This window comes from Oncorhynchus masou, chromosome 25 (assembly GCF_036934945.1).
Source record: "Oncorhynchus masou masou isolate Uvic2021 chromosome 25, UVic_Omas_1.1, whole genome shotgun sequence".
Classification (NCBI taxonomy): domain Eukaryota; kingdom Metazoa; phylum Chordata; class Actinopteri; order Salmoniformes; family Salmonidae; genus Oncorhynchus; species Oncorhynchus masou.
In genome coordinates this window covers 18812257-18832379 of record NC_088236.1, presented here as the reverse complement: position 1 = coordinate 18832379, position 20123 = coordinate 18812257, and the positions used below count along the sequence as shown (strand labels likewise).

At 44.6% G+C, this 20123-nt stretch overlaps 1 protein-coding gene across 1 annotated transcript; it reads left to right on the top strand.

Moving 5' to 3' along the window:
- The first annotated feature begins 7747 nt into the window (after positions 1-7747).
- On the top strand, positions 7748-10069 carry LOC135513596 (spidroin-1-like). The gene has a single exon (XM_064936479.1). The coding sequence runs from the start codon at positions 7748-7750 to the stop codon at positions 10067-10069; it is 2322 nt and encodes a 773-aa protein (XP_064792551.1).
- Positions 10070-20123: the final 10054 nt, after the last annotated feature.

Genomic DNA, 20123 nt, shown 5'->3' with positions numbered 1-20123 from the left:
AGTTTGAGTTGAGATTTCAGATGATGAATATTCAATAGGAACAATCTGGCATGAGAAGGTATTTACTTGACCAGAATGTGCCCATATTTCAACCAAATAGGCATGAATTAGTGATGAGCTCTTTAACTGCCTATAATGAGAGGATTGGGAATGGGAATGTGTAGCAGCCTGGTGGCAGAGAAGCATGTTAGGACATCTCTAACTATTCACTCTATATAACTTCAAACTTTCAAACATAAACATTTTAGAATTATATACTGGATGCTATTCCAAAGGATCCAAGATGGCGTAGCAGTAAGACGTCCTGTCGTGTTGTGTCCCGTGAATATATCGTATATATCGTTTATATCATTTTTTTTTCCGTTTTACATATTTTTCTTCTATTTTTCTTCGCATATCTTTTAAAACATTTTGCTAAACCTCAGCTTCCAAATACTCTCCTGCAACCCGCCTCACCCAATGTAGCTATTTTTCCTAAAGTATTTATATTTACTTCAGAACCGGAACCCCTCAACTGAAGCTAGCCAGCTAACTACCAGCTATGCTAGCGGTCTTCAGCTAACCGGTCATCAGCTAACCTTTAGCTCGGAAAGCTCTAGCCAGTTCGAACAACGCGACTCTAAACAGAGCATAACGGACCTATTTATTATTTATCCCCGGATTCCCACCGCAAACGGAACATTTTTCAGCTGGATCTTCACAACTAGCTATCTAGCTAAACCGCAACCCGGATGTTTACTCCTGGCTAGCGTTTCCACCCACTTAGCTTGAAGCTAGCCCGGCCAGAGCCCCTGTGCTACCACCGTAGCATACTCCTAGGCTACAATACCCGGACCCACGACCGGTCTATCGATGTCACCGCATGAAGAGGAATAAACAGACTCACCCCATCGCGACGTCCCCCAAAGGCTAACTCTCTAGCCCTTGCTATCTCCCTGCCTGCTAATTCGGCCTGCTAACTGCTAGCTTGTTTAGCCCCGGTCCGCTAACTGCTACCTTGTTTAGCCCCGGCCTACTAACTGTTAGCTTGTTAGCACAGGCCTGCTAACCGTCTGAATCGCCGCGTCCCAAACACTCACTGGAACCATATTTACTTTCTATCTCCTTTCGATTTTTAATTTGTTTATACCTTCCGGTAACCTGCCTCACCCAATGTGATACGGAATCGCTATTATTTTTAATCTTTAGAACACACTCAAGAACCTCCAGAAGCTAACCAGCTAACTAGCTACAAGCTATTTAGTCATTGTTAGTTTTTTTTTAACCTGGATAACACTCGCCAGTCCAGCTTCCCTGCCCCATCCACCGCTGCCCCCTGGACACTGATCACTTGGCTACATAGCTGATGCACGCTGGACGGTCCTTTAATCCATTAATCACGGTACTCCATTCATGTTTTATCTGGCGGCCCCGTTGCCTAGTCAACACCATTTTACCTGCTGCTGTTGTGCTAGCTGATTAGCTGTTGTTGTCTCACCTACTGTTTTAGCTAGCTTTCCCAATTCAACACCTGTGATTACTGTATGCCTCGCTGTATGTCTCTCTCAAATATCAATATGCCTTGTATACTGTTGTTCAGGTTAGTTATCATTGTTTTAGTTCACAATGGAGCCCCTAGTTCCACTCTTCATACCCCTGATACCTCCTTTGTCCCACCTCCCACACACGCGGTGACCTCAACCATTACAACCAGCATGTCCAGAGATATAACCTCTCTCATCATCACCCAGTGCCTGGGCTTACCTCCGCTGTACCCGCACCCCACCATACCCCTGTCTGCGCATTATGCCCTGAATATATTCTACCATGCCCAGAAACCTGCTCCTCTTATTCTCTGTCCCCAATGCTCTAGGCGACCAGTTTTGATAGCCTTTAGCCGCACCCTCATACTACTCCTTCTCTGTGCCGCGGGTGATGTGGAGGTAAACCCAGGCCCTGCATGTCCCCAGGCACCCTCATTTGTTGACTTCTGTGATGAAAAAAGCCTTGGTTTCATGCATGTCAACATCAGAAGCCTCCTCCCTAAGTTTGTTTTACTCACTGCTTTAGCACACTCTGCTAACCCTGATGTCCTTGCCGTGTCTGAGTCCTGGCTCAGGAAGGCCACCAAAAATTCAGAGATTTCCATACCCAACTATAACATCTTCCGTCAAGATAGAACTGCCAAAGGGGGAGGAGTTGCAGTCTACTGCAGAGATAGCCTGCAAAGTAATGTCATACTTTCCAGGTCCATACCCAAACAGTTCGAACTACTAATTTTGAAAATTACTCTCTCCAGAAATAAGTCTCTCAATGTTGCCGCCTGCTACCAACCCCCCTCAGCTCCCAGCTGTGCCCTGGACACCATTTGTGAATTGATCGCCCCCCCACCTAGCTTCAGAGTTTGTTCTTTTAGGTGACCTAAACTGGGATATGCTTAACACCCCGGCAGTCCTACAATCTAAGCTACATGCCCTCAATCTCACACAAATCATCAAGGAACCCACCAGGTACAACACTAGCTCTGTAAACAAGGGCACCCTCATAGACGTCATCCTGACAAACTGGCCCTCCAAATACACCTCCGCTGTCTTCAACCAGGATCTCAGCGATCACTGCCTCATTGCCTGTATCCGCTACGGAGCCGCAGTCAAACGACCACCCCTCATCACTGTCAAGCGCTCCCTAAAACACTTCTGTGAGCAGGCCTTTCTAATCGACCTGGCCCGGGTATCCTGGAAGGACATTGACCTCATCCCGTCAGTTGAGGATGCCTGGTCATTCTTTAAAAGTAACTTCCTCACCATTTTAGATAAGCATGCTCCGTTCAAAAAATGCAGAACTAAGAACAGATACAGCCCTTGGTTCACTCCAGACCTGACTGCCCTCGACCAGCACAAAAACATCCTGTGGCGGACTGCAATAGCATCGAATAGTCCCCGCGATATGCAACTGTTCAGGGAAGTCAGGAACCAATACACGCAGTCAGTTAGGAAAGCTAAAGCCAGCTTCTTCAGGCAGAAGTTTGCATCCTGTAGCTCCAACTCCAAAGTTCTGGGACACTGTGAAGTCCATGGAGAACAAGAGCACCTCCTCCCAGCTGCCCACTGCACTGAGGCTAGGTAACACGGTCACCACCGATAAATCCATGATTATCGAAAACTTCAACAAGCATTTCTCAACGGCTGGCCATGCCTTCCGCCTGGCTACTCCAACCTCGGCCAACAGCCCTGCCCCCCCCCCCGCAGCTCCTCGCCCAAGCCTCTCCAGGTTCTCCTTTACCCAAATCCAGATAGCAGATGTTCTGAAAGAGCTGCAAAACCTGGACCCGTACAAATCAGCTGGGCTTGACAATCTGGACCCTCTATTTCTGAAACTATCCGCCACCATTGTCGCAACCCCTATTACCAGCCTGTTCAACCTCTCTTTCAGATCGTCTGAGATCCCCAAGGATTGGAAAGCTGCCGCAGTCATCCCCCTCTTCAAAGGGGGAGACACCCTGGACCCAAACTGTTACAGACCTATATCCATCCTGCCCTGCCTATCTAAGGTCTTCGAAAGCCAAGTCAACAAACAGGTCACTGACCATTTCGAATCCCACCGTACCTTCTCCGCTGTGCAATCTGGTTTCCGAGCCGGTCACGGGTGCACTTCAGCCACACTCAAGGTACTAAACGATATCATAACCGCCATCGATAAAAGACAGTACTGTGCAGCCGTCTTCATCGACCTTGCCAAGGCTTTCGACTCTGTCAATCACCATATTCTTATCGGCAGACTCAGTAGCCTCGGTTTTTCGGATGACTGCCTTGCCTGGTTCACCAATTACTTTGCAGACAGAGTTCAGTGTGTCAAATCGGAGGGCATGCTGTCCGGTCCTCTGGCAGTCTCTATGGGGGTGCCACAGGGTTCAATTCTCGGCCCGACTCTTTTCTTTGTATATATCAATGATGTTGCTCTTGCTGCGGGCATTTCCCTGATCCACCTCTACGCAGACGACACCATTCTATACACTTCCGGCCCGTCCTTGGAGACTGTGCTATCTAACCTCCAATTGAGCATCAATGCCATACAACACTCCTTCCGTGGCCTCCAACTGCTCTTAATTAAACGCTAGTAAAACCAAATGCATGCTTTTCAACTGATCTCTGCCTGCACCCGCATGCCCGACTAGCATCACCACCCTGGATGGTTCCGACCTTGAATATGTGGACATCTATAAGTACCTAGGTGTCTGGCTAGACTGTAAACTCTCCTTCCAGACCCATATCAAACATCTCCAATCAAAAATCAAATCAAGAGTCGGCTTTCTATTCCGCAACAAGGCCTCCTTCACTCACACCGCCAAACTTACCCTAGTAAAACTGACTATCCTACCGATCCTTGACTTCGGCGATGTCATCTACAAAATTGCTTCCAACACTCTACTCAGCAAACTGGATGCAGTTTATCACAGTGCCATCCGTTTTGTCACTAAAGCACCGTATACCACCCACCACTGCGACTTGTATGCTCTAGTCGGCTGGCCCTCGCTACATATTCGTCGCCAGACCCACTGGCTCCAGGTCATCTACAAATCCATGCTAGGTAAAGCTCCGCCTTATCTCAGCTCACTGGTCACGATGGCAACACCCATCCGTAGGTCATGTTTTTGGTCACCTTGACTTGATTAAAAGCAGTGGTTTGCGCTTTCAGTTTTGCGCGAATGCTGCCTTCAATCCACGGTTTCTGGTTTGGAAAAGTTTTAATAGTCACTATGGGTATAACATCAAGATATTTTGTCACAAAAAGATTGCTAATAAACTCGCTCACCGAGTCAGCAAATACATAAATGTTGTTATCTGAGGCTATCCGGAACATATCCCAGTCCACGTGATCGAAGCAATCTTGAAGCGTGGATTCCGATTGGTCGGAACAGCATTGAACAGACCTGAGCATGGACGTTTCCTGTTTTAGTTTCTGTCTATAGGCAGGGAGCAACAAGATGGAGTCATGGACAGATTTGCTGAAAGGACAGCGGGGGGGGGCTTTATATGCGTCGCAGAATTTAGAGTAGCAATGATCCAGAATGCTGCCAGCTCGAGTCTCGCATTCGATATGCTGATATAATTTAGGGAGCCTTGTTTTAAGATTATCTTTGTTAAAATCCCCAGCTATAATAAATGCGGCCTGTGATATATGGTTTCCAGTTTACATAGAGTCCAGTGAAGTTCTTTCAGGGCCATCGAGGTGTCTGCTTGGGGGGGATATACACGGCCATGACTATAATCAAAGAATTCTCTTCGTTGATAATGCGGTCGGCATTTGATTGTAAGGAATTCTAGGTCAGGTGAACAAAAGGACTTGAGTTCCTGTATGTTGTTATGATTACACCACAATTTGTTAATCCTAAGGCGTACACCCCCTTCTTCTTCTTACCAGAGAGAATTGTTTCTGTAGGCTCAATGCGTGAAGAAACCAGGTGGCTGTACCGACTCTGATAACGTATTCTGAGTGAGCCATGTTTCCGTGAAACTGAAAATGTTACAATCTCTGATGTCTCTTTGGAAGGCAACCCTTGCTTGAACTTCAACTACCTAGTTGTCAAGAGACTGGACATTGGTAGTATACTCGGGAGAGGTGAGTGATGTGCACATCTACGAAGCCTGACCAGGAGGCCGCTCTGTCTGCCCCTTCCGCTGTGCTGTTGTTTTGGGTCGGCTACTGGGATTAAATCCATTGTCCTGGGTGGTGGTCCAAACAGAGGATCCACTTCAGGAAAGTCATATTTCTGTTTGTAATGTTGGTAAATTGACATTGCTCTTATATCCAATTGTTCTTCCCGTCTGTATGTAATAAGACTTAAGATTATCTGGGGTAACAATATAAGAAATAATACATAAAAAAAACTAAATACTGCATAGTTTCCTATGAACGCATTGAACGAGGCTACCATCTCCGTCGGCGCCATCTTATTGTAGATATATTAGAGTGATCTATGTCAAGAATCAAGTAGACTATATAAATGCATATGCTGTATGTATAAACAGTGTAACTAAAATGCAATGTACAGTAGTATAAATATTAGGTTTCAATAAACAAAGGTCTGGATAGCTTATTGGACTCAGACTGTGTTCCTCATCTGTTCTCTCTCTTCTTTGTGTGTCATCTTTTCCAAAGGGCCTTACAGACAGTGAGACCGACACCAATCAAACAGCACGGGGGATCTCCTGGGGTAAGAGAGAGCTGTAAATTAGGGCCTCCCAAGTGGCTCAGTGGTCTACAGATCTGGGTTTGGTCCCGGGCTGTGTCGCAGCCGGCCACAACCGGGAGAACCATGACGTGACGCACAATCGACCCAGCATCGTGGAGGTTAGGGGAGGGTTTGGACCGGCCGAGATGTCTTTGTCCCATTGCGCTCTCGTGACTCCTGCGGTGGTCCGGGCGCATGGACGTTGACATGTTCGTCAGGTGTACGGTGTTAACTCGGAAACATTGGTGTGGCTGGCTTCCGGGTTAAGTGAGCATTGTGTCAAGAAGCATTGCGGCTTGGCAGGGTCCTGTTTCAGAGGACGCATGGCCCTCAACTTTCGCCTCTCCCGAGTCCGTATGGGAGAGAAGACTGTTACTACCAATTGGGGTTAAAAAAAAGTATGAGATAACTGCAGTTGAGTTCACCGTGTTGGAAGTGAGTCCACTTGTATGATCAATACATGTCCACTTGTAGGACCAATACTGACCTGTTTTGTATAGCTGTGTGTGTGTGTGTGTGTGTGTGTGTGTGTGTGTGTGTGTGTGTGTGTGTGTGTGTGTGTGTGTGTGTGTGTGTGTGTGTGTGTGTGTGTGTGTGTGTGTGTGTGTAGCATATCATTTGTTTCTGAAGCAACTGTATATAACACATGCATAGCCACTCTCCCCCTCTTGACTTTAGAAAAATGGATATGTTGAAAAGCAAAGCCCGGCCTCTCTTGATGGAGCCATAGCGTTGATATTCTATTGTTTTGCTTATTTGTTGAGAGCTGTGTGTATACATTCTGAGCAGCACACGTTTCCTGTTAAGGTTGGAGATTGAACTCACTTCCAAGAGTTGTAGCTTTGCAGGGCAGTTCCTAGGAACAGACCACAGCCTTGTCTAAATATCGCCCAGCTCCAACATAGTCTACTCTAGATCTGCAACACACATATACAGTATAGGTAGAAAACCTAGCGCTGCTTAGGAGAGCTAATTAGAATAATCTTAGCACCCAGAAGCAAAACTCTCGCAACAGTCTGTCACCAGAAACATTAACAAGAAGAATGTCCCACAGATAAATCAGTATCCCCACTATAATCGCATAACAATGCAAGTGGAAAATGTATCCAACGCTAATCCTCTCTTTCACAACTCTCTCTCTACAATTATTTTATCTCTCTCTCTCTCTCAGCATCATTAACATAACCAACTTAAGCATGCACACTCAATGCCCAACACATATGTTTAAGGGCCCTTTTCAATCAACCCCATCAAAACCAAAGAAATCCAAATCCATTCTTCTTTTGCATTCTTTCCTATGCTCAGCATAACTTTACAGTGTGAGACAAATATACACTCATATAAACTCTGACATACACCCTTGCTCAAAGAAAGGTTAAATAATTATCTATTTAACATAGTTACTGGTTTATTTTTAATTGAGTAAGGGCCTTTGCAGTACTTCTTCAGTATCAAAAATTGTGAGTTGTCAAACAGCTCTGTGTGATTGAGGGCATCTTGAGTTCAAACACTCCAAACTCACCAGCCCTCGCAGCCATGGGCTGCCTCACCTGGGACAGAAAGACAGGAGGGCTGCAGCAGCCATGGGCTGCCTCACCTGGGACAGAAAGACAGGAGGGCTGCAGCAGCCATAGGCTGCCTCACCTGGGACAGAAAGACAGGAGGGCTGCAGCAGCCATGGGCTGCCTCACCTGGGACAGAAAGACAGGTGGTGTGTGCAGCAGCCATGGGCACCTGGGACAGAAGGACAGGACTGCAGCAGCCATGGGCTGCAGCAGCCATGGGCTGCCTCACCTGGGACAGAAAGACAGGGGGGCTGCATCAGCCATGGGCTGCCTCACCTGGGACAGAAAGACAGGGGGTTGCAGCAGCCTTGGGCTGCCTCACCTGGGACAGAAAGACAGGGGGCTGCAGCAGCCATGGGCTGCCTCACCTGGGACAGAACAGGGGGGCTGCACAGCCATGGGCTGCCTCACCTGCAGAAAGACAGGGGGGCTGCAGCAGCCATGGGCTGCCTCACCTGGGACAGAAAGACAGGGGGGCTGCAGCTGGGCTGCCTCACCTGGGACAGAAAGACAGGAGGGCTGCAGCAGCCATGGGCTGCCTCACCTGGGACAGAAAGACAGGAGGGCTGCAGCAGCCATGGGCTGCCTCACCTGGGACAGAAAGACAGGAAGCAGATGGGCTGCCTCACCTGGGACAGAAAGACAGGGGGAAAATGCAGCAGCCATGGGCTGCCTCACCTGGGACAGAAAGACAGGGGCTGCAGCAGCCATGGGCTGCCTCACCTGGGACAAGAAACCACAGGGGGCTGCAGCAGCCATGGGCTGCCTCACCTGGGACAGTAAGACAGGGGGGCTGCAGCAGCCATGGGCTGCCTCACCTGGGACAGAAAGACAGGGGCTGCAGCAGCCATGGGCTGCCTCACCTGGGACAGAAAGACAGGGGGGCTGCAGCAGCCATGGGCTGCCTCACCTGGGACAGAAAGAAAGGGGGGCTGCAGCAGCCATCTACCTTGGGACAGAAAGACAGGGGGCTGCAGCAGCCATGGGCTGCCTCACCTGGGACAGAAAGACAGGAGGGCTGCAGCAGCCATGGGCTGCCTCACCTGGGACAGAAAGACCTGCAGCAGCCATGGGCTGCCTCACCTGGGACAGAAAGACAGGGGGCTGCAGCAGCCATGGGCTGCCTCACCTGGGACAGAAAGACAGGAGGGCTGCAGCAGCCATGGGCTGCCTCACCTGGGACAGAAAGACAGGGGGGCTGCAGCAGCCATGGGCTGCCTCACCTGGGACAGAAAGACAGGGGGGCTGCAGCAGCCATGGGCTGCCTCACCTGGGACAGAAGGACAGGAGGGCTGCAGCAGCCATGGGCTGCCTCACCTGGGACAGAAAGACAGGGGGGCTGCAGCAGCCATGGGCTGCCTCACCTGGGACAGAAGGACAGGGGGCTGCAGCAGCCATGGGCTGCCTCACCTGGGACAGAAAGACAGGAGGGCTGCAGCAGCCATGGGCTGCCTCACCTGGGACAGAAAGACAGGGGGCTGCAGCAGCCATGGGCTGCCTCACCTGGGACAGAAAGACAGGGGGCTGCAGCAGCCATGGGCTGCCTCACCTGGGACAGAAAGACAGGGGGCTGCAGCAGCCATGGGCTGCCTCACCTGGGACAGAAAGACAGGGGGCTGCAGCAGCCATGGGCTGCCTCACCTGGGACAGAAAGACAGGGGGCTGCAGCAGCCATGGGCTGCCTCACCTGGGACAGAAAGACAGGGGGCTGCAGCAGCCATGGGCTGCCTCACCTGGGACAGAAAGACAGGGGGGCTGCAGCAGCCATGGGCTGCCTCACCTGGGACAGAAAGACAGGGGGGCTGCAGCAGCCATGGGCTGCCTCACCTGGGACAGAAAGACAGGGGGCTGCAGCAGCCATGGGCTGCCTCACCTGGGACAGAAAGACAGGGGGCTGCAGCAGCCATGGGCTGCCTCACCTGGGACAGAAAGACAGGGGGGCTGCAGCAGCCATGGGCTGCCTCACCTGGGACAGAAGGACAGGAGGGCTGCAGCAGCCATGGGCTGCCTCACCTGGGACAGAAAGACAGGGGGGCTGCAGCAGCCATGGGCTGCCTCACCTGGGACAGAAAGACAGGGGGGCTGCAGCAGCCATGGGCTGCCTCACCTGGGACAGAAAGACAGGGGGCTGCAGCAGCCATGGGCTGCCTCACCTGGGACAGAAAGACAGGGGGGCTGCAGCAGCCATGGGCTGCCTCACCTGGGACAGAAAGACAGGGGGGCTGCAGCAGCCATGGGCTGCCTCACCTGGGACAGAAAGACAGGGGGGCTGCAGCAGCTATTGGAAAAATGAGATACTTTCATGGCCACATGTTTAAAGGACACTGAGTGTACATAACATTAAGAACACCTTCTCTTTCCATGACATAGATTGATCAGGTGAATCCAGGGGAAAGCTGTGATGCCTTTAGTTGTGTAAAGTACTTTAGTAAAAATACTTGAAAGTACTAATTAAGTTGTTTTTTGGGGTATCTCCACTTTAATTAAATTTTTACATTTTTGGCAACTTTTATTTTTTCTTCACTACATTCCTAATGAAAATCATGTACTTTTTACTCCATACATTTTCCCTGACACCCAAAAGTATTTGTTACATTTTGAATGCTTAGGAGGACAGGAAAATGGTCCAATTCACACACTCATCAAGAAAACATCTCTGGTCATCCCTACTGCCTCTGATCATGGCGGACTCACTAAATACATACTTCATTTGTAAATGATGTCTGAGTGTTGGAGTGTGCCCCTGGCAACCTGTTAATTTTAAAAAGATAAAAGAAAACGGTGCTGTTTGGTTTGCTTAATATAAGGAATTTGAAACGATTTATACTTTAATTTTTGAACTTAGTTGAAGTCGGAAGTTTACATATACTTCAGCCAAATATATTTAAACTCAGTTTTTCACCATTCCTGACATTTAATCCTGTCTTAGGTCAGTTAGGATCACCACTTTATTTTAAGAATGTGAAATGTCAGAATAATAGCAGAGAATAATTTATTTCAGCTTTTATTTCTTTCATCACATTCCCAGTAGGTCAGAAGTTTACATACACTCAATTAGTATTTGGTAACATTACCTTTAAATTGCTTAACTTGGGTCAAACTGTTCAGGTAGCCTTCCACAAGCTCCCCACAATAAGTTGGGTGAATTTTGGCCCATTCCCACTGACAGAGCTGGTGTAACTTAGTCAGGTTTGTAGGCCTCCTTGCTCGCACTTGCTTTTTCAGTTCTGCCCACACATTTTGGATAGAATTGAGGTCAGGGCTTTGTGATGGCCACTCCAATACCTTGACTTCGTTATCCTTAAGCCATTTTGCCACAACTTTGGAAGTGTGACGCCCTGGCCATAGAGAGGCTTTTATTCTCTACTTTGGTTAGGCCAGGGTGTGACTAGGGTGGGCATTCTAGTTTCTTTATTTCTATGTTTTCTATTTCTGTGTGTTTTGCCGGGTGTGGTTCTCAATCAGGGACAGCTGTCTATTGTTGTCTTTGATTGAGAATCATACTTAGGCAATTTTTTCCCACCTGTGATTTGTGGGTAGTTGTTTTCTGTTTTGTGTTTGCACCAGACAGAACTGTTTCGTTTTGTTCCACTTTGTTATTTTGTTTCAGTGTTCAGTTTGAATAAATAATCATGAACACGTAGCACGCTGCGCTTTGGTCCTCTTCTTCAGACGAGCGTTACAGGAAGTATGTTTGGGGTCGTTGTCCATTTGGAAGACTCATTTGCGACCAAGCTTCAACTTCCTGACTGATGTCTTGAGATGTTGCTTCAATATGTCCACATCATTTTCCTCCCTCATGATGTCATCTATTTTGTGAAGTGCACCAGTCTCTCCTGCAGCAAAGCACCCCCACAACATGATGCTGCCACCCCCATGCTTCACGGTTGGGATGGTGTCCTTCGGCTTGCAAGCCTCCCCCTTTGTGCTCCTAACATAACGATGGCCATTATGGCCAAACACTTCTGTTTCTGTTTCATCAGACCAGAGGACATTTCTCCAAAAAGTACGATATTTTTCCACATGTGCAGTTGCAAACTGGCCTTTTTATGGCAGTTTTGGAGCAGTGGCTTCTTCCTTGCCCAGCGGCCTTTCAAGTTATGTTAATATAGGACTCGTTGTGGATATAGATACTTTTGTACCTGTTTCTTCCAGCATCTTCACAAGGTCCTTTGCTGTTGTTCTGGGATTGATTTGCACTTTTCGCACCAAAGTACATTAACATTAATTTTCTATTAAGGTATCTTTACTTTTCCTCAAGTTGAACAGTTGGCACTTTTTCCACCACTGGATGCCTTATTGACGTCACTTGTTAAATCCACTTCAATCGGCGTAGACAATTGAGACATGGATTGTGTATGTGTAACATTCAGTGGGTGAATGGACAAGACAAAATATACAATTGTCTTTGAATGCAATATGGTAGAAGGTTCCAGGTGCACAGGTTTGTGTCAAGAACTGCAACGCTGCTGGGTTTTTCATGCTCAAAAGTTTCCCATCTATATCAAAAATGGTCCACCAAACAACGGGCAACCAGCCAACTTGACACAACTGTTTCCCTGTGGAATGCTTTTGACACCTTGTATAGTCCATATCCCAACGAATTGAGGCTGTCCTGAGGTCAAAAGGGGTGCAACTCCATATTAGGAAGGTGTTCCTAACATTTGGTATGCTCAGTGTATATGTCTATTCCTTATTTTATTGTGTCTTTTTTACATTTGAAATATTCACAAGTCAGCTGTGGTTTCAGACACATATGTGAGCCTTCACATTTTCATATGACAGACACGTGATATACATTTCACATGTGCTTTTGTAGCTGGCAGGATTAGAACCTGTGTCCTTTATGTGAGAAGTCAACGTCTTGACCATTTGACCAAGAGGGTTACCACTAAATTTGAAGTCGCAGCCCTTACCAAAAAACAGGCTTCTTGCGAATAGTTATGGTAAACCTCTGACCAATTTGTTGTAAATTTGCGTCAGGCTCATATTTTCACATTCCAATTAGTTTTTGGGCAAACTGTTCCAGGTAAATTTGCGGTAACTTGTAAACTTCTAGCAAACAATTCTGGGAAACTTGTGGTGAACATTCTACTGTTTGCTGCAAATTTGCTGCAAACTCAGTATGAATTTGAACATTAGATCAGGTTTTTGGTTACTGTGTGTTAACATTGAAATGTTGTACATACGTAAACCAAATCACATGAACTTACTTCTCAGAGAAAAAATTTAACATTAAATGTAGTAAATATACTAAACAACACATATTCCACATCTTAACAGATCAAAATAAATGCAATACAACTTGAAATCATCAACATGGTAATAAAGAAAAGAGCAGAGTCTGGATATTTCCTGAATAAATAGTTTATTTCATCTTTTTATGTAACTACAACATTTACATGAGAGAAATTTGAACACTGTGGAGATGTTGATCTTAGGATGTTTAAATGGGAATTCTACAGAATTATTAACATGAGCCAAGTGATAACTGAGCAATAGATTTCAACCAATGGAATTTTAAAAGATAATTAACAAAATGTATATAATTAAAACAATAACAGGGTGACTTAAAAGAGCAAGTAGGTTTAAGTGCCTAGTAGCCATAGAAGGATATAACATCTATAGAAGAGACAGGAATGCTTATGGGGGAGGTGTTGCTGTATATATTCAGAGCCATATTCCTGTAATGCTTAGAGAAAATCTTATGTTAAATGTTACTGAAGTGTTATAGTTATAGGTTCACCGGGCACATCTAAAGCCTTTTCTTTTGGGGTGTTGCTATAGGCCACCAAGTGCTTACAGTCAGCATCTAAATAATATGTGTGAAATTCTTGATAGTGTATGTGATGTAAACAGAGAGCTCTAATTTCTTGGGGACCTGAATATTGACTGGTTTTCATCAAGCTGGTCGCTCAAAAGGAAGCTTCTCACTGTAACCAGTGCCTGTAATCTGGTTCGGGTTATTAATCAACCTACCAGGGTGTTTACAAACACTACAGGAGCAAGATAATCCACATGTATTGATCAAATTGTTACTGTAGAACTTTGTTCTAGAGCTGTATCCGTACCCATTGGATACAGTGATCACAATATAGTGGCTATATCCAGGAAAGCCAAAGTTCCAACAACTGGGCCAACAATACTATATAAGAGATCATACAAAACATTTAGCTGTGACTCTTATGTGGATGATGTTAAAATATTTGTTGGTCTGATGAGATTAATAAGTACCATCCAGACACTGCACTTGATGAATTTATGAAATTGCTTCTTCCAATTATTGATAAACATGCACCTGTTAAGAAACTGACTGTTAGAACTGATGAGGCTCCATGGATTGATGAGGAATTGAAAAACGGTATGTTTTATGGTTGAAAGAGATGAGGCAAAAGGAGTAGCTAATATGTCTGGCTTCACATTTGACTGGCTGACTAAATGCAAATTGAGAAATGATGTGTGTTACGGATACAGGTATTTTGTGTGTATCCTGTGTGTGTATATCTTTTCTCTCCTCCTCACAGATGGCATTCATCATTCCCCAATCAGTCATCAATCAGTCGCTAATCAGAAGACACACCTCCTCCTGTTTCCATTACCCTATCACATTCCCTATCCCTTGGTTTAAAAACCCTGTCTGTGGTTTCCTCTAGAGCTCAGTCTCTCTGTCAATGTCATCTGTCTGTAGAGCTCCTGTTTGGTTTTTGCAACTACATGTCACTTTGTCCCCACCTGTGAGTATTGGTTTTGTTATGGTGTTTGTTTGACGGTGGGAAAAGGGGATACCAAGATAAGTCGCCCATGGGCATACATTACCCGTAGGAATACTTTGTATAAAATCACTAGTTAGAACTGGGCGGACCACCCACTGTATTTTTGGTTAGTTAGTTAGCTGTTGGTGGTGAAGTAAGCTAGTTTATCTTAGGCTAGTTTAGTCCCCCCCCCTTCTAAGTCAGCATTTCACGGTAAAGTCTACACTTGTATTGTATTCGGCGCATGTGACAATTTGATTTGATTTGAACATTTCTAAAACTAAAAGCATTGTACTTGGTACAAATCATTCCCTAAGTTCTAGACCTCAGCTGAATCTGGTAATAAATGTTGTGGCTGTTGAACAAACTTACCCCACCAGACATGCCACCAGGTTTTTTTTCACAGTCCCTAGGTCCAAATCAAATTGAATGAAACGTACAGTATTACACAGAGCCATGAGTGCATGGATCTCCATCTTATATAAGGCAACACCTCATGGCATAATGCCTTTCCCCCATGTGACCTACCTGTTGTGTGTTTGTACTGACATGTATGTGTAACTGATAGATGCGCGCACACACACACAAAATATTAATGTGTTTAATTGTATGTACATTGTAAATATTTTGTCTGTAATGTCATTTTCATTATGTCGGACAATTTATTTATTTTTTTAATTAAAGAATAGCTGTTGCCATTGCCGTCAGCTAATGGGGATCCAATCAATCAAATCAATCGAATCCCTTCTCACGTGTTTGGATTTTATGAGACACCCTGTGAGAGACTTCGTGCTCAAACCCATGCAGTGTGATAAATGCAAAATATTTGGTCATATGTTAAGTGTATGTAGACGGGAGGGGTATCGTGTGTCAGGTGAGCCTAAATGCTGCAATTGTGGTGGTGAACATGCACCCACACTCCTGAAGTGTCCTTCAGTTAACTGATTAACTGTGACAGTGATAATTATAGCATGTTAAAATGGATAAATAAGGAGACAGAGCGGTAGCTTCTCTGTTAATTTCACTGGGCTTTTTCCAATGGTCACTGACCAACATACGAAGAAGAGAGGCGTGCGCCTTCAGCAGTAACACTGGATGGCTCAGAATGGCTGGATGGCTCAGAATGGCTGGATGGCTCAGAATGGCTGGATGGCTCAGAATGGCTGGATGGCTCAGAATGGCTGGATGGCTCAGAATGGCTGGATGGCTCAGAATGGCTGGATGGCTCAGAATGGCTGGATGGCTCAGAATGGCTGGATGGCTCAGAAATATGAAATTGTTTTTAACACACTTAAATTCAGATCGGCTGAGTTACCTGGTTACAGAATTTGCAATTCTATATGTGGAAACATTGCTACTGCAACATGTTAACACCACCTTTTCACATGTGAGGAGAACAATATTTCACCACCACATGTGAAAATGCAATTCCATTTGTGAAAGTGAGATTTGTACATGTGAACATTTCTTACATGTGAAATTGCTCATTTTATATTCACATGTGATTGATTATCACGTGAAAGTGCATTTTCACGAGTGAAACCGCAACTGTCACATGTGCGACTGCAATTCACATGTGAGGTGAAAATATGCTTTTCGTCTCACATGTGAAAGGTGTTAACATGTGAACTCTAAATTTAATGATTTCACTTAAATGCAATTGTACATGTGAAACTGCAAATTTGACAAGGGTGGGATAATATGTTTTAAGATGGGTTAATAATACATTTTCAAAAACAGACATTTGTTTGAAACAATTGTCTAATAGAATTTAGTCCCACACTAAATTCCACCTGAGTGTAAAACATAAATCTTAAGTACTGTAGGCCTCACTGTTTCTCATTAACAATGCTGCTGTGAGACTAGCTCCATGTACTGTAGGAGTTGTCTGTGGTATTTTTCAATGAATCAACACATCACATGATCTTAATCACCATGAGGCTTCACTCAAAGGCATCCATGTTCTTTTTTCCTTCTCATTTTAAGGTTGGAGAGAGAGAGAGAGAGCGGACATTCTTACTTAATTGGGATCTTGAGTGCATTTGTTTCCAATAAAGAGGTGTGCTTGGGTTGCATTCTCTCTTTTTAAAATTATATTCCCTGAGAGGAGTGCCTGGCTGATCTGACTGTGCCCCTCGCCCAGCTATAGCCTCGGGATAGCTAGCAAACAAAGCTGTTGCATCTTGCCTCATTCATAACTAGTCAACTTAAAAAGCTCACTGATTCAGAACTAAGGGAGATATTCATGGTGTGTTTTGGTGCAGAATATTAATATTGCTGCTGTTATGTTCCCTCAGCTGTCATCTCACCCTTTAAAAAAATAAGTTTATAGCAATTTTAAGAAAATGTAGAAGTGCCATAGTATTGTCAACAAACTATGAGTGGGAGCTAAGAGAAATGGAAACCAAAAGGTCTGAAGGATCTATACCTTACGCATGTATCTCTTCTATAGAATGAAAGCAACACCTGCAAAACATATGCATTCATATTGTGTAGCACTTGAATTTGAGAATGGACCTGGTACAACAAAATGAACACGTTGGGCTTGACAAGAAAACATTTATGCGCTGGCACCATGTTGCTCAGCACAGTATAGTCCACCTGCAAATCACAAAATAACTGAATGCACTAATAGGGTTTTCCCATTGCCGTGAGCAGGCGTCAACCCCTAGGTGCTGAAATATGTTATTTGTTGATGAAGTCATTCTGAGAGACATTTGGCCAATTCCAAAAAAAACACATATCAAATTAGTTTATTCACATGTTAAAAACTTTGACTTGAGAATTGGATTTGCTGTTTCACACATTTTCCGTTTCACATGTAAAACAACTGCACGTGAAAATCTCACATGCATATGTGGAATTGGAAGTTCACATGTGACAAACATTCCCATGTGAAAATCTATTTTGCTGTTTCACATGTACGAATACTTCACATGTGAAAATCTCATTTTCACAGGTCAGGTTGACGTTTGTCATGAATCTTGCCTTGGTGGGAGAACTGAGCAATTTCTGCTAGATGGTCCTGCTGCAAAGGCAAAATTGTATATATCCTAAAAAAATCTAAAACTAAAATATTATTTTTGGTCTTGATTTAAGGTTAAGGTTAGGCATTAGAGTTAGCAGTGTTGTAAAGGTTAAGGTTAGTCTTAGGTTTAAAATCTGATTTTATGACTTTGTGGCTGTGCCCGCTTGTGACCACTTAGCAGAACTGATGTTTTTCATCGGCAGGGACTGGGAAACTGGTCAGAATTGGAATTATGGATGGCGCTAAATACAGGGAAATTCTTGAGGGAAACCAGTCTTCAAGAGATTTGAGACTGGGACGGAGGTTCACCTTCCAGCAGGACAATGACCCCAAGCATACTGCTAAAGCAACACTTGAGTGGTTTAAGGGGAAACATTTAAATGTCTTGGAATGGCCATGTCAAAGCCCAGATCTCAATCCAATTGAGAATCTGTGGATTGACTTGAAGATTGCTGTACATTAGCGGAACCCATTCAACTTGAAGGAGTTGGAGCAGTTTTGCCTTGAATAATGGGCAACAATCCCAGTGGCTAGATGTGCCAAGCTTATCGCAACATACCCCAAGAGACTTGCAGCTGTAATTGCTGCAAAGGGTTGCTCGACAAAGCATTGACTTTGGTGGGATGAATAGTTAACCACGCTCAAGTTTTCAGTTTTTTTGTATTATTTCTTATTTGCTTCACAATAACAAAATATTTTGCATCTTCAAAGTGGTAGGCATGTTGTGTAAATCAAATGATACAACCCCCCCCCCCCCAAAAAAAAAAAAAAAAATATATATATATTTTAATTCCAGGTTGTAAGTCAACCAAATAGGAAAAATGCAAAGGGGGGTGAATACTTTCGCAAGCCGCTCTAGAGTCATAGTGTTATTATACGGTGCAGTCCTCTAGGGAGTGATTTACTTTTGTGCCATTAATATCAAGCAAAACTTCTGAAGTTGAGAACGAAATGGTGGTGGAAACGCTTTTATGCACAAATATTGATATAATAGCTATCCCATTTATAAAACACAGACTAGACAGCTAGTGCCGGTACCCTATACAATTATTAGTATTGCAAATTAAAATACCAATGTTGAAAGAAAAACAAGCACGAAAGTATTGATAACAAAATAATTGATAACAAAATAAAGTATGATAATTAAATGCCTGACTCGTGAAAATTTGTTCACATCTTTTTTCCACATGTTTTTTCCCCCCACAGTTTGTTCATGGTTTTTAGGGGGGTATGACCTCAAACATACAATGATGACAGTGTAGGGACATAGGGATTTGGTATTGGGTATCTTTTCGATGATTAAGGTGTGGTTTGAAGCCCATACTGATGCAGGCCATTGACGGCCAAAACATCATGATTTTAACTGGAATTAGATTAAATAACCATCAAGATTGTAATTGTGAGCAAGAGTCGCACCTATTCTTTCCAAAAGTTATCCAAACATTTTTTAAGCACTAACCAGCTGCTTTAAGCTGCTTTAAGTTGCAACTGTATCAACCTTCAACTGATCTCTAACCCTAGGTTGACTAAAAGGTTGACAAGTTTGACTAATAAGAGTTTCCCCACTTGGTATTCCTGAGGCCAAGACCATCTGACACATAGAACATGATGTTTAAAGGAAATATGTTCATGCTTGGATGAGGCTGTTGGCATCCTATGTACACGTATTCAATGAGGTAATCCAGATGCTTACACTATACTCTTCTTCAGGCTTTTACTGCATGAAGGGATAATTTGACCAAGAACAGTGTGAATGTCAACACCCCCTCAAACCGGCGGAAGTAATAGCGACAATGGCGTTCAGTATGGTTCTTCATCACTTCTACCGTGAGACCTGAGTCAGAGCCTGCAACCTGTACACAACATCCAGTCGACGCTATCAACTGCCTTTAATCTCAAACCTTTTCTCTCAGGAGTCAGACATAAGTCCAGGTGGAGTGAGCATGGAGAGAGATCCCATCCAAACTTCTCTCATCCTGCTGGTTTACTGCTAGGAAAATGGACAGGACATAATGGACTGTAAAAGAACAGGTTCGGCTCAGGTGAGAGACATTATCAAGGGCCATCCACTTTGAACCTGTGCCATTCAACGGACCAACTGAAACACTATCTGAAGAAACGGCAGAAGGATGAGTGCCGGGATGGAGAGTGGTGGTCAACCGTGCCCGTAAAAAATTAGCTTATCCAAAATTGTTTATTTGGGGTATCAGGTTTATTGATGAGAAGTTAATGCTAGAAAAATAAAATCAATGTAAATGTACATTCTGCCAGTGTCGGTGTGTGCTAAGTTGAGGGTCTTAAATTAAAGTGATAGTGCATCACGTTGGTTCTAAGGACTGTCATTCTAAATTTGGGTTGGATAATTTATCAATATTTATAATTATGATTTGGAAAGGCGAGTCTTCTTGAGACAGAGCTGTTCCCTAAAATGTGACCTACCGGCTCAAATCGGTTGTCACGTCCTGACCTTTGTTCCTTTTTTATGTCTCTGTTTTAGTTTGGTCAGGGCGTGAGTTGGGGTGGGCATTCTATGTTTTGTGTTCTATGTCTTCTATTTCTATGTGTTT

Coding starts and splice junctions, on each gene's coding strand:
- LOC135513596 (XM_064936479.1), top strand. CDS start 7,748: ATGGGCTGCCTCACCTGGGACAGAAAGACAGGAGGGCTGCAGCAGCCA.